At 44.8% G+C, this 22,497-nt stretch overlaps 1 protein-coding gene across 2 annotated transcripts in view; it reads left to right on the top strand.

The window, feature by feature from the left end:
- Nucleotides 1-22,497, top strand: part of ABL1 (ABL proto-oncogene 1, non-receptor tyrosine kinase) — a 119,001-nt gene that overhangs the window by 59,802 nt on the left and 36,702 nt on the right. The window contains exon 1 of one of the 2 annotated variants that reach the window (XM_054007540.1): nucleotides 14,454-14,860. The exons of the other annotated variant lie outside the window; for it this stretch is intronic. Coding sequence (XP_053863515.1) covers nucleotides 14,776-14,860 — 85 coding nt within the window. The 5' untranslated portion in view covers nucleotides 14,454-14,775. Of the gene's footprint in view, nucleotides 1-14,453; nucleotides 14,861-22,497 lie in introns of those variants that run through there. 2 annotated transcript variants of the gene reach the window in all.

The raw sequence follows: 22,497 nt of genomic DNA, 5'->3' as shown, positions 1-22,497 counted from the left end.
TAGGCTGTCCAGATAAAGAAAGCAAAGTCAATACAACAAAGGTGTGGTTTTGTGATTTTTGCCTTTCAGAACTACTTCCATATGGATGCTAGAAATTCCAAAGATCCTCTTTCCTTTCTTTGTTTACAAATGTTTCAAAATCTTTCAATGCCTTGTCTGATTTGGGTTTTAAAACCATAAAGCGTTCAAACGCTGATACTAAATGCAATTTTGTTTCTTACTGACACTCTGAAGTTAGAAAGGAGGATATCATTAAGTGGTGACTTCAAGATCTTACGCTTCAGGTACAGCCCCTTTGCCACCACCTTGAAGACAAGGATTCTGGCATGTTACTTGAAAGGAATTTCAGATAGTTTAACAGCCCATGTCTCTAATCCCACCATTTGTCAATTGACTCCTTCAGTTGTGAGAACTGCAAATAACAAACATCTGTTAGATGAAGGAGGTAAAAGCAACAAATACACATGTATTGCAAAAGGTTTTTGTTTTTCAGTTGAACTGCTGGGTGTGCTTTATTTTCATGATTATTAGCCCAGAATTCTTTTCTGGGCCTCATCTATTTTATCATAGTGGCTCTTGGAATATCTAACTTGCAGAATTGCTAACATTTCATTATGCTTGTATGTGCTTTTATTTATTTTATGTCTTTACTGTTGGAAACTGTATTGTGGGTGCTTCTGGAAACAAAGCATTGTCTTGCCCCATGGAGTTGACAAACTAAAGTCAGACAGACAGGGGGAAGCGGTACAGCACCTCTGTAGAGTGGTCAGAGTAGAAGTAAGCGGTTATGCTCACTAATAGACTATATGAAGTATTCAGTATTACTCCTCACTCTTCTTAGTCATCTATTTTTTTTTAGGGGTTGCAGCCAAAGTGGGTCTATGAAGGGTCATAACGCAGAGAAGGTGTAATGGCCTGTGGATAGGCTTAGGAAAGGTGTTTCATGCATGTAATTGCATACAAGGCATAGAGATGTCTGAATGAGAGGCTGAAGAAAGGTAGACAACACTGGCATCAGGCAGAATGGGCAAAGCTGATATGAAACAAGACAAGGATTCAGGGGTGCCGGAACAGGAGGAGCCAGGGGGCCATGCCCCCTCCCCCCTTTTTACTGGCCATAAGGGCGAGCAGCAAGGGGCAAGAGGAGCGAACAGAGCATGGGGACTCGGGGAAAGGGGCTGTACTGGGGCTCAGGGAGAAGGGATGGGATCTGGGGATGGGTGGGTGTGCTGTGTGGTACGGCAGGGGGTGGGGCCACTGTTCAGGTGCCTGTGGTCCCTAGGGTTGCCAGTTTTGGCTGGAGGTATTCCTGGAGGTTTGATCACATGACATAATCTCTAAAGATTAATCTGTGATTCCTGGAGACTCCAGGGCAATCCTGGAGGATTGGTAATCCTAGTGCTGCACCACACACCCACACCCACTTCCACTTCCACGGCGCTTCCGCCGCTCCTGCAAGGATGGAGAAGTAGGGAGAGGTAGAGTTATGTAGTACTTTGAAGGTGGTGGCAAGAAGCTTCAGTTGAGCAGGTTTTCAAGACATGTTGGAAAAATACCTGAGCTATATCTACACTAGTGCATACACCCTCGCTACCAGTGATTTTCAGCTGCACTGTTGCAGAAATGGTACTAAACTTTCTATTGTAGACAACGCCAATGTGGACAGACCTTAAGTATAGCAGTGAGAGAGTCCCATGTTTACCATTATGGGGAGAGATTGAAAAGAAGGCTTCTGCCATGTTATTCACAAGGAATTTTTCAGGTAGATTAACAGGCCTATAGTCCCTCTGCAATCTACTGCTGCTGACCCATAGGGTAAAACATCTATCGTATGAGTATTCTTGTTTTGGTTCCTTTGTGGTAGTGTGGGGATGTGAATTCTAGAAAAAGAAGTGGCATGTATGGAGAGTGTGATGTTTCCTAGTGATGATTCCTCTGCTCAGCTGTATTAGATTATGGGCCTGAACCAGCGAGGTGATGAATTTGTATCTCCAACTGAAGTCAGTGGACGCTGAGAGTGCTCAGCGCCTTGGTGGATTGGGCCCTATTCTTGGGCTTGCCCTACGCTACATAGTTAAGTTGACGTAAGGCAGTTTGTCAGTCTAATTAGGCTGTGGTGTGTACGCTGACATTTTCCCCCACCAATGTAAGTGCCCTACTACACGGACATAATAACTCCACTTCCATCAGAGGCATAGGGCTTATGTTGGTGTAGTTAGAGCAACGCAGTGTCCATGTAGACACTGCGTTACTTATATCGGCTGTTGGCTGTCATTCTTGTCAATTTTACAGCTCCAGCATGAAGCCTGGCTGGCCCCCTGGCTCCCCACTCCCAGCCAGGCCACACACTCCCCGTTCTGAGCCAGGCTGCTCCCTCCACTCCCGGGTCCCAGCTTCCCCAGCCTGGCTGCTGCCCAGGCTCCTAGGTCCGAGCCGGGCTGCACCTGCCCAGAGGCTCCTAGCTCCCCCTGAGGAACCCAGCAGCTGCACTGAGACTCCTGGCTCCATGCTGGGAGCCACCCAGTCTATGGGTGCAGTGCTCCCTGACGGGCTCCCAGCTCAGTGAGGAGCTGGGAGCCGAGAGCCTGGGGGATGGGCAGCCCAGTCTATGGAAGCACTCCTGGTGAGGATGCACACCACTGACGGAAGGAGGGTAGTGTGGACATGGGTTGTAAGTCGACCTAAGGGCTAATCTACACTACCCGCCCCGATTGGCGGGTAGAAATCTATCTCTCAGGGATCAATTTATCGCGTCTCATCTAGACGGTTAAATCGATCCCCGAATCGACGCGCGTTCTCCCACTTCGTCAGGAGGAGTAAGCACTGTCGCCGGGGGAGCTGCCGCGGTCGATTTGCCACCGTCCTCACAGCGGGGTAAGGGTAATAGGATACATCGAATTCAGCTACGCTATTCGCGTTGCTGAATTTGCGTATCTTAAATCGATCCACCCCCCTCCCCCCAGTGTAGACCTAGCCTAAGATAGGTTGACTTAACTTTCTAGTGTAGACATGCGCTAGCTCTGTGAACAAACCCAAAAGGTTTGGCTCAGTAATATATGCTTAGCATGTTAGAATGCTGAGAGAGCCTTTTCTCACAAACTACGTGTGCTAGGTATTAAAAATAAAACATTGTCTCCAGACATAATTGCCTTTTAGTATAGTACAGCAATTGTTAGGGAAGCAGTAAGCAAGGAATGTTTGAGTATGCATTAAAACAATAGTCTTATGGGATACGTTTTGCCTGTTAACAAGGTGTCACTGAGTAATGATCAGGACTAGAAAGCAATTGAGTCAAGAGAGATTGTTTAAATCTGAGATTATCTTTAAGGCCTTGTCTATACTACCAAGTTTTGTCACCAAAAACTGCTTTTTGTTGACCAAATAGTACGTGCGTACATTCTGCAATGCGACTTTTGTCTGGAAAGATGCCCCGTTTTGGCAACTAAATACCTCCACCACAGCGAGAGACTTACATCTTTTTCCTCTACGTTTTTCTCGACAAAGTGCCAGTGTAGACATCACGCTTGATCTCATCACTTTAATTGACCTCTAGGAGGTGTCCCACAATGCCCATCCTGACCACTCTGGTCAGTGGTTTGAACTGCACTGCCCTGCAGCCAGGCAAAGGACCATCTGCCCCTCCCTCTTAGAAGCCCTGGGAATTTTTGAAATTCTGTTTCCTGCTGTCTCAGCGTGGAGAGGTCTCATCGCATCGTCCCAGGTGACCATAGCAGGTTATTGCACTAAACGCTCCCCCTCTTGGACCGCTGCGGAGCTGTTGGATCTGATCAGTATATGGGGAGAGGAGGCTGCGCAGTCCCAGCTGCGCTTGATCCATAGGAATTGGGATACCTGCTGGCACATTTCTCGAGGCTTGTGCAAAGAGAGCTATGATTGGAACCGGCTGTAGGGCAGAGCGAAGATAAAAGAGCTGAGGCAGGCGAACCATAAGGCAAGGGAGGTAAACCGTTGCTCCAGTGTTTCACCTAAGACCTGCCAGTTCTATAAGGAGCTGGATGCTATCCTCAGTGGCAACTCCACTGCCAAGAGCCCTGTGGATACTTCGGAGGGAACAGAGGCGGCGGAAAGAGGACCTAACCCGGAGCACGAAGTTATTGATGAAGAGGTGGAGTTAAACGAGGATGTGCAGCTCCTGGTGGGGCAGGCAGTCAGGAAGTGTTCTCCACTCCAGAGGTGTCTAGCCAGTCTCAGCAGTCGCTCTCCAGGGAGCAAGAAGCAGGAGATGAGATACCTGATAAGTGGCTGTGGCTTGTGTAGCGTGGAGATGGGTTCAGGATGTAGAAATGTGGGAGGCTGGCTATGTTTCTGTGAGGTGGACATTTCCCTGTGTAGCTAATGGGTACGGCAGAATGGTGTTGATGCACACAGATTTCATGGGAATCCTCCAGCGAGATCTCCAGGAAAGTTTCCTGGAGGTACTCTGTAATCCTCCGCTGAAGGTTCCATGGCAGAACAGCTTTGTTCCTTTCCCCATTGTAGGAAACTTTCTCGTGCCATTTGGCAATCACTTGTGCAGGGACCAAAGCGGCACATAGGTGAGCAGCATAGGGAGCAGGGCGGAAGCCACAAGCATGGAGTAGATGTACCCTCGTTTCCCTGCTTACCCTTAGCCGTGAGATGTCTGCTAGAATGACTCCCGCCTGTGGAAAAGTGTGGGAGAATTTTAGAATTTTTTCCATAGAATGCTGCACCACAACCCTTGCAGAGAGTGCGTTCTTTTCCCCATACAGAGCAGCCCCTCCCCTCAATCCCCCCCCGCCTCGCCAACACTCACTATGCTTTGGCTGTTCATGGAGATGTGTGCCTGGCTAGGGTCAGTGAGAAAGTGATTGCAGTGTTTCAAAAGGTATATTTTACTGAAACGTTTCAATGCTGTGCGTGAATTTAACAATCCCGCTTCTGTGCATTGTCCCCTGTGCTTCACCAGATGTGGCCTTCAGGAACACCCCACGCACCCCCGCTGAGCATCTCCGCCAGATAAGAAAGTGCCCAACATGCAGCAAAGAAGACATGTTCTGGGAGGTATTGCAGTGCTCCAATGCAGAAAAAAGGGAACGTAAGGCGTGCTGGGAAGCTGAATGGCAGGACAGAATAGAGAATCAAGCATTTGTTAAAGATGCAACTGAGAGGATGATTACTGTAATGGAGGAGCAAACACAGATGCTGCAGTCCTTAATAGGGCTGCAGACTGAGCAGATCTGTCTCGCCCTCCCCTGCAGCACATTCAGAACACTTTTCCATGACATCCCCCCCCAAAACTCCGCCCACACATTCCTTTCCACTTTCTGGGAGTTCTTGGTTTCCCCTTCACTCCACCCCCTCGAACAACTTTCACAATGATAGCCGGACCTACACACGGTTGTGAAAGTCTGTCCTTCCGTGGTTCTTCCTTTCCCATTAGGCATCTGTGTGTGTGTATGCGCTGTTTCTTGTTCAATAAAAGCAAAGTTCTCTAATGGTGAATCACCTTTATTTTTTTTCTACAAATTGAGATTGCAGGCACTACCACCAATACATGCACAGGCATTGTTATCCTTGTCTGACAGAAATATAAGGCCCAAAATGACAACATTGTGTCCTAGGAAAACTAGCACCTCTGACAGAGATATACATTACTGGTGCTTATTGTCAAAGTGCTGCCTTAAAGCCTTCCTGATTCGAATTGCCTCCCTCTGGGCTCCTCTGACAGCCCTGGTATCCTCGAACAAACCTTTCACCCTTATCTTCATAGATGTTATGCAACGTACAGCACACGGCTGTGACCATGGGAATATTATCCTCATTAAAGTTTAGCTTACCATAAAAGCATCGCCAGCTCGCCTTGAATCTGCCAAAGGCACATTCAACTGTCATCTGGCACCTAGTGAGCCTGTAGTTGCTGCCAGGTGTCCCGTGGCTCATGAGCCACGGCTGTAAAGGATATGCTGGGTCTCCCGGGATCACTATGGGCATTTCAACATCCCCAACTGTAATCTTCTGGTTTGGAAAGAAAGCCCCCGCTTGTAGTTTTCTGTACCGGTCGGTGTTCCTGAAGATGCGGGCGTCATGCACCTTCCCGGACCACCCTGCGTTGATGTCAGTGAAACACCATGGAGAAGTACCCCTTCCTATTGATGTACTCTGTCGCAAGATGGTCTGGTGCCAAAATTGGAATGTGTGTGCCATCCCTTGCCCCCCACACACAGTTAGGGAACCCCATTTCTGCAAAGCCATCCACTATTTCATTCACATTTCCCAGAGTCATGGTCTTTCATAGCAGGATGCGATTAATTGCCCTGCACACTTGAATTAATGCAGCCCCAACGGTCGACTTCCCCACTCCAAATTGATTCATGACCGACGGGAGCAGTCTGGAGTCACCAGCTTCCACACAGCGATTGCCACACTCTTCTCTACCGAGAGGGCAGCTCTCATTCTGGTATCCTGGTTCCGCAGGTCTAGGGCGAGCTCCGCACACAGTTCCAGGAAGGTGACTTTCCGCATCCAAAAGTGCTGTAGCCACTGCTCATCATCACACACCTGCATGACGATATGATCCCACCATTCAGTGCTTGTTTCCTGAGCCCAGCAGCGATAGTTGAACCTATGCAGCTGCTCTGTGAATGCCAAAAGCAATCTCAAGTTGCTCCTATCCATGTCACGCAGAATGTTGGGTGCCTGCGAGTCGTCTTCAGTTAGGAACTTGACAATTAACTGTCTTCATGACAGTTAACAGAGCATTTGAGAGCAGTGTGGGATTCATCCCTTCCCACAAAGATGCCAGGGTGCAGAGCAGAGAATGGCCGATGCAAAACTGCGGCGAAAGCAAGCTGGAAGCCCATGGACTGCTAGGACACAAAGCAGTGCATCATGGGACATTTAATCAGGTCCCAAGATGTGCCTTCCCGCAACACCTAGCAAAAGGAGGTGTCAAGCTAGACTATAGGATAGGTACCCACAGTGCACTGCTCACATTGTCAATGGTGCCCCCACTGTGGCTGCAAGCTGCTGACAAGAGGGAGCAAGTGTGAACATAAGATTCTGATTTTATTATGTTGACTTTTGGGTGTCGCCATCACTTCTGTTGACAAAAATTGATAGTGTACACATAGCGTAATTAGCAGGCTCTATAATGCCGGGGGCGGGAATCCCAGCTCGGTGGGCCACATGCGGCTCTTGTACAGTCGAAGTGCAGCTTCATTCTCCGCCTACCAGACTGGGTGGGGGCAGTTCACGGCTTTTGCCCTGCAGCAGGATGCTGGGGCTAAGGCAGTGGTCCCCAAACTTTTCAAGGGTGGAGCTGCAGACAGGCCGTTGGGGGGAGGAGTGGGGAAGCTCGGCCCGTGGCCGGGTGTGGCTCTGTTCCCAGCCCCATCCTGTCCCTGCCCCCAGGCTGGGAATGGAGCCGCAGCGAGGGGCCAAGGCTGGGGGTAGGGGCAGGAGGGGAGTGGCAGCTGAGCCATAGTGGGGGCCATGGCTGGGGATGGGGCCAGGTGTGGGAGCAAGGCTGGAGCAGAACTGGGGGCGGGGCTGGGTGGTGCTCCCTCCTCACCATCCGTGGGGGCTGGCCTGGACCCATTGCGCCCCCTCCCCCCCGAACGTTCATTGCACCCTTCTTGGGAGGCGCGCCCCACAGTTTGGGGACCTCTGGGCTAAGGGCTTCTGCCCAGTCTGGAAGGGAGGTTGGTACTTCAGCCCCGTGGGGTGCACCTGCTGCGGCTCAGCGCTTCAGCCCCATGGGGTGTGTTCGGTTCTCAAACGTCTGAAGATTATTGTATGCAGCTCGGAGGGTCAGTAAGTTTGGCCACCCCATATGATCTGTGTTAGCTTTAACTTTACTGATCGTGGTGAGTCCAGTCTAAGATTTTTCCATGTTTTCCTTGGCATATAAAAGTGAAGTTCTTGTTACCTAATTATGCATAGTGCGCTGAAGTTTTATTCATTGCAAGCTGGTTTAAAATTTGGTCTGCATCAGACAAAGAATTCTGTGCTGCATGGGACTGATGACATCGCAAGTCAGAGTTAACCCCACCAGAGCTCCTCAGTTGCTAGTCCCCAGTATCAGAGACCTCGGTATCTGTCAAAAAAAAATTGACAAATGGAGACCACCACAGCAGTTTGAGGACCCTGGTTGACCCTTACAGTTAAATCAGTGTCTAAAAGAAGGGTGGACTAGCCCATGGAGGGGAGGAAACATTCCATTTGCGCTGGGATCAAAATGGTACTGGCTACAATTGTATTTTAAAACATAGTGGTTGTTCACAAGATCTAGCATGTTTTCCATGATCAGTGTGGACAGTGACTTTTTTGTGGGGGAGGCGCTAGGGATGGTGTTAAATTATGTTATAAATCCCATTTTATAGGGTCCACCTGCACTGTGAAACCTTCCATGTCACAGCAGAGCAGTCTAACACGGTAATTCTTTGACTGTGCTATAATGCAATTTGGTCTTGCTTGTGTGGATCATAGACCAGGAGCAGTGGCATATTAAGATGTGTATTATTAATAAAGCCTTTCTAGTTCTGTTGCCCTATCCTTCCAAGGATCACAAAGTGCTCTCCAATCAATGAATTAACTCTCCCTAACACTTCCTGTGAAGTGATAAGCCCCATTTACAGATGGGGTAACTGAGGCACAGAGTTTAAAATGACACCAATCAAGTTTGCACCGAAGTTGGGTACAGGATGTCTGTTTTCTCATTCAGTCCCTTTCTTTATCCTCTAGCTTATGCTGCATGTCTTTCAACTGACATTTTCCATCCTTGTGCATTTAACACATGTGTTCAGAAAACAAACAACTGCTACTACTCTGGGGACTCAAAAGCTGCTGCCTTTTTAAAATCTCAGATGCGGATTTTAAAATAAAGTTCAGCTGCACTTGAAAATGGGTGAAAAGCACTGTCTGCTTTTAATGTGATCATAGCAAAATTTACGCCATCTCCTCTTTACTGTGAGATCATCCCAGAATTCACTTTCTGCTTATGGAGTCTGATCCTCCCATTGCAGCCATCATGCACGTTAGTGGTGTTTAACTTGCATGGTCTTCTGGAAGAATTGGTGCCCAGACCTCCGGAAGTAATTTTAAAAAGTAAGAAATAAAATAATAATTGCATATTACAAAAGCTCATACAAGACTTGCATGAATGTTTTATGCTCTTATGTCCTAGAACAACTGACTTTACGGTTGAATCGGTCACTATAATCCTGAAATCAGCACACTTCTGTTGACCAGGTTTTGTGTGTGTGGGTTTAAAAGGGGTTAATTGGTTTAACAATTAGAAGATCATTGTGCATGTAATGGCACCACTGTGATTTTTGTTTATCCAGTACCCATTATTTTTACAGCACAGTATAAATAGAGACTAAGGTCCTTGCCCCCAATGCTTACAATCTAGTTTGTCCTGATCCAAGTGAGAGTAACACACAGTAGGGAAAATGAGGAGGGAACGGATGAAGTTGACAGGAATGGGATCACGAAGGGCCTGTCTATGTGGGAAGTATAGCCAACTTAACTATTGGGGTGAATTGAACGTGCGTGAGTAAAAGCACATTAAACCCTTGAGTGGGCACTCTCATTCAGAAATAAAGTTGTCTTAGGCCAGATCAACACTACAGACCTATATCAGTATAACTACGTTGCTCAGGTGAAAAATCCACACTCCTGAGGGACATAGTTAGCGTCCTGCCAAATTCACTGTCAATTTTGGTCAGTTTCACGATCGGAGGATTATAAAAATTGTAAATTTCATGATTTCAGCTTTTTAAATCTGAAATTCCATGGTGTTGTAATTGTAGGGGTCTCAACCCAAAAAGGAGTTTGGGGCGGGGGGGGGGGAGGGAGGTTGCTGTACTGCCATCCTTACGTCTGCACTGCTGCTGGCGGCGGCGCTGCCTTCAGAGCTGGGCAACTGGAGAACAGCGGCTGCTGGCCCGGAGCCCAACTCTGAAGGCAGAGCAGCTGCCAACAGCAGCGCAGAAGTAAGGCTGGCATGGCATGGTATTGCCACCCTTACTTCTGTGCTACTGCCTGTAGAGCTCGGCCCTCTGTCAGCAGCCACCACTGTCCAGCTCTGAAGGCAGTGCAACAGTAAGGGTGGCAATACCATGACCCTCCCCCCCCATAACCTTTGGACCCCCCCTGCAACTCTCTTTTTGGGTCACGACCCTCAATTTGAGAAATGCTGGTCTCCCCTGTGAAATATGTATAGTATAGAGTAAAATCACCCAGAAGACCAGATTTCACGGGGGGTGGAATGGGGGGGGATCAGATTTTGCAGTCTGCGATGCATTTTTCATGGCTGTGAATTTGGTAGGGCCCCAGACATAGTTATATTGAACCCTGTGTAGACGGTGCTATGTTGACAAGAGAGCTTCACCTCTCGACCTAGCTACTGCCTCTTGAGGCTTTGGATTAGCTACACCGTCGGGAGAAACTCTCGCGTCGACATAGTAGTGTCATCAGTAAAGTCCAACTATTGGCTACTCAGGCCTCATCTATATAGCAGTGTTACATCAGCGTAGTTGTAATCAGCTCACCCCGAAGTGCCTTGCGTCCGCACACAACCTCTTTTTAAACCAAAATGTCATAGCAGTCTTGGAATGGGGGAAGTCCACTTCATGATGAGTGTGTTCATTCCTAACTATATCACTTCTGGCAGTCCCTCCGTTACTATTCCACACTGCATTGCTTCACACCTGAATCGACCTGTCTGTGTACCTCTGTGCCCCACCATTGCTTTGGGATCATCTTGTCCTGATGTCCTCTCTTCATTGAAATGGTGGCAGGCAGCCATGAGTAATCCTTTCTGATACCAGGTAGTAATGAATTTACGTATCCGATATAGCTACCATGGCCCCCTGTGCCTTTCATGTAGACTCCTTCAGAAGTCCTGGACTTAATTGCCCTCTTTGGAGAGCAGCATATTTAATCCAATCTGGAGAAGAGTCACTAGAATGCAGATATCTACAAGACACTGTCAGAGCAAATGAAGACAAGGGAGCACTCCTGGTGCTGGTCCCATTGCCAATTTAACTATATTTGTATGGAAGCACTTCAGATCACTTGGTTTTGCTAGTGTACTTTCCTTGTTAACCAAATGCACATGCATCATCTTGTTTGTATTAATTACTGCCATGATCACGGCACTCTGCAGTGGATCCTCTACCCTATCTGATAGAAGTTCAAAAATGGCAGTGGCAAAATTAATGGAAGCCAGGATATGAATCATGGGAATTTTAGTTTGACCCTGCCCCCATCAGTCCCAGAATTCCTCTAGTTTCCAGTAGCCATCCCACAATGCCCTGTGAGAAAAGTCACAGAGCTGAGCTGAGGAACATTGCACCATGGGATATCTGCCCAGAATGCTGAGCAGTTAATTAGAACAAGGGTAGAGCTGTGTGGATGCAATGATTAACAAGGAAAGTACCTTAAACCAACATAACAAAGAGGTTTAGGCTGGGTCTACACTACCCGCCTGAATCGGCGGGTAGAAATCGACCTCTCGGGGATCGATTTATCGCGTCCCGTTGGGACGCGACAATCAATCCCCGAATCGACGCTCTTACTCCACCAGCGGAGGTGGGAGTAAGCGCCATCGACGGGAAGCCGCAGAGGTCGATTTTGCTGCCATCCTCACAGCGGGGTAAGTCGGCTGCGATATGTCGAATTCAGCTACGCTATTCACGTAGCTGAATTTGCGTATCTTAAATCGACCCCCCTGTAGTGTAGATGTAGCCTTAGATGCACTTCAGTTTAACATAGTTAAATCACTGCATAGAGAGCAAACAAACTAGATAGATGTAATATCATTGTGTCAATATGGTCTCATTCTTTGTATATTAAATGCATAGTAACAATGAAAAGGAAAAGCAACTACATTAGTTGACAGAATATCCATGCCACATACTCCACTCAATCACTAAAAGGACTGTACTAGATGGAAGTGTCTGTAATCTTGACAAGGAAATTTAAGAAACTACTCAGAAATCTTGAATATACCCACCCATTTTAAATGTTCAGATTTTAGTAATAGGGAATTGAATGTGCTCTCTTCAGAAGTATGTTTAGGTGTTGATATAGCTATTGCCTGTATCTAAGGAAGGGAATAAAGAGAATTTGAAACCTGGCTTAAAAGCATTGAGCACGAATCACTTCACATCATAAATGTAATCCTTATTCATTCCATTGGCATTGCTTGTATTACCTTATTCATAATGAGGCTGTTGAGTGTTAATGGAGGCAGTCTTGGTAATTCCACTGGAATTCTGCATTCCTGCAGCTGCAGTCGAAAGGATAGGATATTAGAGAAGATTCATGACATGGAAAAGTAGAATAGGTCAGTATAAGTAAACATTACAACATGAGATTCAGATCCGTTACTTGTTGCTACTCCATCATGGTTCCCTAAATGTGATACTCCTAGCATCAGCACGTGATGACTGGGTCACTTGTGTGTCTTGCATAACCCTCCTCGCAATATTTTGGTTTAATCCTTTTCACAATTCAATGGCTTAAATCTTTCAAAAGTGTAAACTCGGTGCATACAATATCTATTTGGAAAATAAATGGTCTCTGAGTGAGTAGATAGCAAAGATCCAAGAGCAACTGAGGGCTAAGTTCATTTACCTCCAGAGCACAGCTCAAGCAGAGCCTTGAGTGAATTGCAATAATCTTTTTTCCTTTTTAAGGGAGGTAGCACTGGGCAGTGGGCTGGGCACTATACTTGATGTGAAGAGATCAGAGTTTTGTCCTTGTCTCTACCACTGACTGTGAACTTGAGGAAGTTACTTAAACTGAGTCACAGAGTTAGGGATAATAGTGCTCACCCATTTGTTTTTATTTTTATTTTTTTTACAATGTTTTGAGATGTGTGGATAAAACCAGAAACGGGGGTGCAAAGTGATTTATGCTATAGAAATAATGCATCTGGTGGTGTGATCAGTAACTGTTTCTTAGAGTTTTAAAAAATGGCATGGGTTGAGGGACTGGTGATTTCTTTCCAAGCTGTGCTGTTAGGAGAATGCACCTCCACAGACCAGAACTCTGAAGCAAACCAATGCTCTAAAATAATGTATATGGAGAATCTGGACTTTGTGTTTGCTGTGTTAGATACATGCTTCTCAGATGCTGGAGACATGCAGAGTTTCCCTTGAAATATTAAATATTTGGAAACGTTAGAGGGAAGGGAGAAGTGCAATAGTTAGTTTATTTTGGCGCGATTACTTATTAAAACAAATATGGAGAGACGCTTTCAGGGCAGGGAACACATGGAGGGAAAATATGAAGTCATACTGGGGTCACTCCTCTTTGTGAATCCCAAGAGCTCTAGTCATGTTTGCATGGTGTGTACCTATGTGATCTGCTGAAGTGTTTTTTTGTTTTTGTTTGTTTAAGAATTAGAAGAATACATATTACATATATTCCATTTTATGTCTGCTGTGGTTTTCAACCTGTGGTCCACGGACCTGTGGAGATCCACAGACTACATCTAAGGGGTCCACGAAAGGTGGCTGTTACCATAGAACAATGGTTTTCAACCTGTAGCCTGGAGACCCCTGGGGGTCTGCAGATTATGTCTGATTTCCAAAGGGGTCCACACCTCCATTCAAAAATTTTTAGGGGTCCGCAAATGAAAAAAGGTTGAAAACCACTGGTGTAGAACAATGTAAAAGCATGTATGTATTTAAACAAAGGGAGGTACATCAATGTAGACAAGAGGAGCCGAGCCACACATGGGTTGGACATACCACAAATACAAAATTGGGGAGAGCAGCAAGCAAAATCATACCCTTCACAAACCTGCAAAGCAAAGCAGAGTTAAGGGTGGGAGAGGCCATTGGGGTTCTCAGAAGTATTGCCCCTCTGTGTAACAATTATTCAGAAAGTATCATTACTTGAGGTCTAGGTATGTGAGTCTATACAACCGTAAATATCACAGTGGTGTCAGAATTGTACGTCCTGGGGAATAATGCCTATTCCTCTCCTGCATTCTACTTAGTGTGGTGAATGGGAATGCCTGCCAGCGTTGCTCCTCTGCACAGGAGTAAAGTTCAAAATATTAGTGTGAAGTGCTGTTGCTCTTTGGCACTGGGACATTGTCTGTCCTTTGCCAGTCTGTGCATTCTTACTGCTGTAATTGCCCATATACACCTATGGGGTTATATAAATAATAATAATTAGCCCCTACTTTGTTTTGCGTTTCTTTGACTCTAAGGAAATGCCTCAAGTGACGCTGTCGTTGCTCCCAGGGCAAGGAAGACGTGTTGATTTGTTCTCTGGACATGACTGAAGAAATATGTTAGTAGAATCCTGCTGTTGACCTGAATCCTAGGCAAGTTGGAACAATGAGGGGTTAAGTATGCTGTGGGCGTTACTAGCCTATCTGATGTCATGAAGTCAGACAGCCAAAGCCTGAAGGGGGCCCTTTGTTGGCAGTTTAACGTAAGCAGCTCTGCCTGCACGAAGTGCCTAACGGAGTGAGAGTATGAGGGAAAGAATGGCAGAGTTTTGGAGCTGCCGCAAGAAGTAACCACTTCCAACTTAGTAGGATTTTTTTTTTCTCTCTCCCGACAAAAGTTAACAAAAGGGGAGCAAAACTTGAGTTAAGTTTCTGGGACTGGTACTATGGGCCCTGTGGATTATCTGTCTCTCTGGCTTATTCTTTTCATGGCTTTAAGAGTGCTGGATTTTTAGATCTCTTAACGGGAAACTCTTTTTTGTGTATGTGAAACCTAAGGGGGAGGGGAGAGAACACACAAGCCGAAGCCAAACTAACAAATGAAAATGTTGGAGATTTGCTTGAAATTGGTGGGTTGCAAATCGAAAAAAGGACTTTCCTCTTCCTCCAGCTGCTATTTGGAAGGTAAGTTCAAAACTGTGGCTGTTTGAAGTGGATTCTGGGGGAAGTCTTGGCTCCTTTAGGCCTAACAGCTGGATTCCTAAAGTCTGGAATCCCTTTGCTTAGGCCTCTGGTATATTGTGTGACTCTGCGTTGTGAGAGGAGCAGCCAGATTGTGTGGTCGTGGACCTTAACAGAGAAGTCCTTCCTCCACTTTTGAGTTGGAGCTAGAACCGAGAGACTTCTCATTTTCAAAGTTAGCCTAAGCTCATCAGTTTATTCTCATTTACGGGGATGAGGAGAATTTTCATGGTATATGTGGCTCCATGTGTTTTCAAAACCAGGTGATTTTCATTAACTACAGTATACAAAGCGAACATGGCTCTACCATTTATGGTTGTAAAATTTCAAGGGATCTTACTGCTGATAAAATAAACAAAGCCATATCTGCAGGCCTTGAATTTAGTTTTGCCTGCAGAAGGGTCTCTCTTTTGGAGGGGAAAAGGGGATGGGGGAGAAGCCACTCTTGAAGTTAAGAATGAAATCTAAAGGAGCCTAGATGCTTGAAAAGAATCTTACATTTAATTTAGATCACCAGAGCTGGTTGAATACTGCAAAATATTTTCTTTCAATATTCAGTTGTATTGTTTTAATTCATTTTGATCAGACCCGTATGCCTTTTGTGTTTGCTTTCCTCAAGAGTTCATGCAACTGAGTTTCGCTTCCACGAATGCTCATGGAAAGCGAATTTCCAAGTCACATGTATAAGTATTTGTGGAAACCTGAATTTTAAATTTGTATGCATGATTAGATAGAGAGGATTGGCCTTGTGGTTAAGGCACCAGATTGGGAATTGAGAGATCTGGTTTCCTGGCTCTGCCACAGATGTCCTGTGTGACCTTAAGCAAATTACTTAATTCCATCTGTAAAATAAGGATAACATTGCTTTTCTTCTATCTTTGTCTGTCTTATTTATTTCCGTTATAAACTCTTCAGGACAGGGACTGTCTTTCACTATGTATTTGTACAGACACCAGTGCAGTGGGTCCCTGATCTTCTTTGGGGCCTCTAAGTGCTACTGAAGTTCAAATAATATGCATTCCAGAAGTATGTTGTTCACTCATCAAATCAGGGAACAGAAACCAAACCATGTGACTTAACTTGACCAATCACAGCTAACTGTTGCTAGAGAGTCAAGTATTCACCAGAGAAATGTTCCCAATTAATTTATAGATGAAAAAAATCACAAAAGACATGAATAATTTCTAATACATCAAATTGAAGAAATTGTGATTTGCTTGTAGATATCTAAATAATAGAGTGCGAATTTGTAAAATATGGTTGCTGGTTCTGAATTACTCGTTCAGCTCTAATATCAGCAAGAACAAGTGGCAGAAGCTTACTTTTCCCTGCTTCTTTCTTTTTCCATCCCTTGTAAGATTTTTTTCCCCCCTATGTTAATTAAAAACTATCATGTTGGGAGATCCAGTAGTGGCCAGACTTGGATATAAAATAGTTTTATTTTGCCTGTGTAGACAGGGCCGAACCAGTCTACAGAACTACTAATTCTATGCAATGCAGGTCTGTGCCACTCTTCTTTAATACTGTTTTCATTCATAGACATTGATTTCAAGGCCAGAAGGGACCATTGTGATCGTCTAGTCTGATCTCCTATACAACACTGGCCATAGAACTTCTCCAAAACAATTCTGAGAACATATTATTTTAGAAAAAAATCCAATATTGATTTTAAAATGGTCAGTGACGGAGAATCTACCACAATCCATGGTAAATTTTCCAATAGTTAATTACCCCCGCTGTCAAAATATATGCCTTATTTCCAGTCTGAATTTGTCTGAATTCAGCTTCTAGCCAGTGGATCATGTTACACCTTTCACTGCTAGATTGAAGAGCCCACTATTAAATATTTGTTTCCCATGGTAGGTACTTACAGACTGTCATCAAGTCACCCCGGACCTTCTCTTTGTTAGGTTAAATACATGGAGCTCCTTGAGCCTGTCACCATACTAGATGTTTTCTAATGCTTTAATCACTCTCGGGGCTCTTCTCTGAACTCTCTCCAATATATCAACATCCTTCTTGAATTATGGGTATAAGCACTGGACACAGTATTCCTGGAGTGGTCACACTGGCGCCAAATACTGGGGAAAAATAATTCTCTACTCCTACTCAAGATTACCCAGTTCATGCACCCCAGGACTGCATTATCTCTTTTGGCCACAGCATCACACTGGAAGCTCGTGTTCAGCTTATTATCTGCCAAGACCCCAAATCTTTTTCAGACTCACTGCTTCCTGGGATAGAGTCCCCATCCTGTAAGTATGGCCTACATTCTTTGTTCCTAGATGTATACGTTTAGCTGTATTAAAACACACATTGTTTGCTTGTGCCCAGTTTACCCAGAGATCCAGATCCCTCTGAATCAGTGACCTATCCTCTTGACTATTTACCACTTTCCCAATTTTTATGTCCTATGCAAATTTTATAAGGAATGGTTTGGTTTTCTTCCAGGTAATGGATAAAAATATTAAATAGCGTAGGACCAAGAACTGATTCCTGCAGCACCTAACTGGAAACATACCCTCTTGATGACAATTCCTGGTTTACAGTTACATTTTGAGATCTGTCAGTTCACCAGTTTTTAATCCATTTAATGTATGCCATGTTAATTTTATATTCGAGTTTTATAATCAAAATGTTGTGTGGTACCAAGTCAAAGTATTATATCAACACTATTACCTTTACCAACCAAACTTGTAATCTCACCCAAAAAAATCAAGTGAGTTTGACAAGATTTATTTTCCATAAACCCATGTTGATTTGCATTAATTACATTACCTTCCTTTAATCTTTATTAAATCCCATATCAGCTACTTCATTATCTTGCCTGGTATTGATGTCGGGCTGACAGACCTATAGTTTCCCAGGCCATCCCATTTTACCCTTTTTTTTTAAATTGGCACAACATTAGCTTTCTTCCAGTCTTCTGGACCTTCCCCAGTGTTCCAAGACTTACAGAAAATCAACATTAATGATCCAGCAAGTGTCTCAGCTAGCTCTTTTAAAACTCTTGAATGGAGGTTATTTGGGCCTGCTGATTTAAAAGTTTTAAACCTTAGTAGTTTCTGTTTAACGTCCTCCAGAAATACTAGTGGGATGGAAAAAGAGATATCATTATCATATAATGAGACTATATAATCTTTTTCCCCAAATGCAGAACAGAAATATTTATTGAACACATCTGCCTTTTCTGCATTATTATTTGATAATTCTACTATATCCATCTAGTAATGGACCAATACCACTGGAGGGATTCTTTCTGTTCAATATATTCATTCATATATATATAAAATAAAACATCTTATGGTCCTTAACAGTGCTGGCCATAGATGTCATCTTGTGTCCCTTTGCTTCCCTTATCAATTTTCTACAATTACCAACTTCTGATTTATATTAATTACTAAGAGTTTCCCGTTTCTTCCATTTGTTTTATTTATATATAAAATTCATTTTTATAACTGCCTTCACTTCCCCTCTAAACCAGGTCTTTTTTTAAACCAGTCTGGCTGCCTTCCTCAGTTGTGACTTTTTGCTCATCCAGTAAGGTATTCTTAAATGATTGCTAATTATCATACACATTTTTCTGATTAAATTCTTCTTCCCAGCTCAGTTCACTCATAATTGTTTTCAGTTTTGTGAAACTGGCTGTATTAAAGCACCGTGTGTGTGTTTATGTATGTGTGTATATATATAATATAAATAATGTTTGTACTTTATTCTGCTTGGACATTATAAATATGATCAAGGTTAATTTTTAGTTCTGTGGTCAGTTTCTCTTTCTGTTAGGACATGGTCTAATAAAGAGTTGCTTGTTTTGGCTGGAACACTTTTTGAGTTATGAAATTGTCATCTATACTGTTTAAAAAATCCAAGGATGTTTTAGTACTGGCAACATGAGACCTCCAGCACGTGTCACTCAAATTGAAGTCCCCACGATCACACAGTTTTTTCCCCCTACACATTATAGATGGGTGCATAAGGAGATAGTCATCTTGTTCCCTATTTTGATTTGGTGGTCTGTAGCAGACACTAATACCCTTGTTTTTATGGGAAGACTTGAACCACGTTGGACCACCACTGTATTGCAGCTGGGTCCTTCATACAGTTTTTATAGTCTATGTAACACATGAGGCCCTAATCTTCCCAGCAAAAGTTACCATTGAGGGGTGGTGGTACAGCATGGTATTGCTCTAATTATGCTGCTGTACAATGTGGTCTTACATGTGTGGATCCAATCAAACCATGTTAAAAGGAGGATATGGAAATGTACTGCAGCCTTTGTCTTTACAGTTCCAAAATGGGGTTATAACACAGTTTGACTTGGTGCGCACAGGCAAGACCAAATTGCTATGAGGTGGTCCCCTGATACTATAAATTATGTCTTTACTTCAGTTTCTCTAAAACTGCATCTATATGCTCATTTCCTATAGTGGACTGGGAAATGAGTTTGGAAACAATGTTTAAACACTCTTCCAGCAAACTGATATCTAGACAAATTTATTTCCCAGCCCAGGATAAAGCTGAAGTCAGCATCCGAAGATAATGATGTAAACGAACAAGCATTGCAACTGTAGTTTTAATAATCTTTACTCTCCTGCTGGGACCAAAGAGTCAGGGAATACAGATAGCATCATAATCCTGATCAGTTCTGCATCTCTCTTGGGAAGGGGATTGAAGAGTGGAAATATAACAGCATCATAGGGAAAAAAATAGGATTTGTGCCATCCCTTTCTGAAGCTTAAAGCCTGATCAAGTATTTTAGATACCTTTCAATTCTATTGTAATTTTAAGACGAAAACTACAGTATCTGTTCTATGCTGTTCCATTTCTCTCTGATGGACACACTTGAGCACCAGGTGTGCTGATCCAAACCACAAATTCCAGAGGGACAGGTGCAAAGCATTTGCTTATATTACACAAAGAATGAGGACATCTGTTCCGCACAAGGACTTGATCATTTTGATGGAAGCAACAGGTCCTCACCTGAGCCTATGGTCTAGTAAGACTATCTTTGTAAAGAGCACCAGAAGATAAATATTCCTCAAGGGCCATAAATTATGGACTGTTGCACTTGAATCCTTACAAGCTGTGTGCCATCTTCTATTCCTCCCCAATTACATTGCTACACAGTGACACAAGACTCTTTCCTCCGCCACTCCGTCCCCGGGATCTTACTGTGCTCTCCCTGTCTTAGCAACCTGTGGAATTATAGGGGAGAAAAGAGAGGAAGCAGGTGGCAGTCTTGTGCTTTCATGACTAACATAGACTATAAAGCAGGGGTGGGCAAACTACGGCCTGCGGGACCGTCCTACCTGAGCTCCTGGCCCGGGAGGCTACCCCCTCCCCCTCGCCCGCAGCCTCAGCTCGCTTACTCCGCTGCCGGCGCAAAGCTCTGGGCGGTGGGGCTGTGAGCTCCTGGGGCAGCACAGCTGCAGAGCCTGGCCTGACCCGGTGCTCTGTGCTGTGTGGTGGCGGCAGTGCGGCACGGCTGTAGCACTGCCAGCCACCAGTGCTCCAGGCAGCATGGTAAGGGGGCAGGGAGTGGGGGGGTTGGATAGAGGGTAGGGGAGTTTGGGGTGGTGGTCAGGGGGCGGGGTTGTGGATGGTGGTCGGGGGGGGAAACGGGGTTGAATGGGGGCAGGGATCCCGGGGGGCAGTCAGGAAGGAGGGGGGGTTGGATGGGGTGGCAGGGGGCAGTCAGGGGACAGGGAGAAGGGGTGGTTGGATGGGGACAGGGGTCCCGGGGGGCTGTCAGGAATGAGAGGAGGGGTTGGATGAGGCGGTGAGGGTTCGGGGGCAGTCGGGACAGGGAGCGTGTGTGTGTGTGAATGGGGCAGGGGTCCCAGAGGGGCTGTCAGGGAACGGGGGGGGGAGGGATTGGATGGGGCAGGAGTCCTGGGGGGGTGGGAAGGGGAGGGCAGATAGGAGGTGGGGGCCTGGCCACGACCCCCCTCCCCTAACCAGCCTTCCATACAATTTACGAAACCTGATCAGGCCCTCAGGCCGAAAAGTTTGCCCACCCCGCTATAAAGTCTCATTGGTAGTTGAGAAATAAAATTACCATTAGTTGTGTGGGGAAACAGTTGCAGCCAGTTACACCTGAAGATGCATTTCCTACTGCACTATTTGTAGAGCTGAGTGCACTTACTTTCCAATCTCTTTGCCTAGGATGAGGAGCAAGTAGAGGACTGCTCTGTGAGTCCACCCAGAAGGGTGGCTGTGTTTGGATCACAAAGGGATCCTTGCTGAGGGCTGTTGAACCTTGCTGGAAAAATTGTGATAGTGCCCACACTGACAACCCCATTTTGTTCTCTCTAACATTACCAGATGCTCAGCAAGGAAGAGAATTAGTGTAATTGTTTTATGCTTGTATTATAGATGCTGTGACTCTGAAACTGCTGTTTTTAAACTAATGAAGGTTAGCTTAAATGTCACATTTTCCCTAAATCTGCGTTGTTTGAATCATAGTCGAACAAAGCTGTTTGGTTTGGTTTGGTTTTGTAAAGGGATTCTGGTTGAAAACCATATCTAAAATGAAGGGAGGGGGTAATTACTTATCTGTGTTAGTAAGAATACCTGGAAAAATCTGACAAACTGAATTCACTTTTCAGCACTGATGCTGTTTACTGTCTGCATTTCTGTCAGCTTGGGTAATGAAAATAGACCAATCGGTTAACTTTAATTTGCAGTTAGTTTCATTTAACTTTATAGTTCTCATGCATTAGCACAATGCTGCAGTGTGTTGCTTGCAAGCACTACAGGGGAATATAACAGAATAAACCTGTATTCATTCAAATTATTAATAAATTCATGAACATATTTTATATAACATAATAGTCATAATTTTTTTTTGTAAAAACAAAACCTAAATCTTGGACATACTACTGTGAAGAAGTTTACTACCCTAAGGCCTGGTCCACACTAACCCCCCACTTCGAACTAAGGTACGCAAATAACGTAGCTGAATTCGAAGTACCTTAGTTCGAACTTACTGCAGGTCCAGACGCGGCAGGCAGGCTCCCCCGTCGATGCTGCGTACTCCTCTCGCCGAGCTGGAGTACCGGCGTCGACAGCGAGCACTTCCGGGATCGATTTATCGCGTCTAGACAAGACGCGATAAATCGATCCCAGAAGATGGATTGCTTACTGCCGGACCCGGAGGTAAGTGTAGACCTACCCTAAGTTGGAACCATTCGCTGTTATTTCTGTTGTGCTCTGTGAATGCATCCGCTCATGTGTTACTACTAAACAATCAGACATGTTGTGTCACAGTGGTCTTGTCCTACAAGACTTGAAGTTGTAGGAGACTTCTGTTATATTGATCATTTAGTTTCTAGGAATTAAGATCATTGAGAGTCTTTTTTGCATGTTTGTGGGTAGGTGGAAGGGGTTGAGTATTGCTTCAAATTGCTTTGCTCAGTAGGGATGGGCTTAAGCATGTGCTATAAGTAAGCATGTGCTTAAAGGTATTGCTGAATTGGGACCTCTCAGATTTTTCCTTGTTTAACTAAGTAGTTCTTAAACTAGTTTTAATGCCGATTTCTCACTTGTGATTTAAGCTGGACTTTTTTCTCTCTCAC

The sequence above is a fragment of the Malaclemys terrapin genome, chromosome 17 (assembly GCF_027887155.1).
Source record: "Malaclemys terrapin pileata isolate rMalTer1 chromosome 17, rMalTer1.hap1, whole genome shotgun sequence".
NCBI lineage: Eukaryota > Metazoa > Chordata > Testudines > Emydidae > Malaclemys > Malaclemys terrapin.
This window is presented reverse-complemented; position numbering and strand designations above follow the sequence as displayed.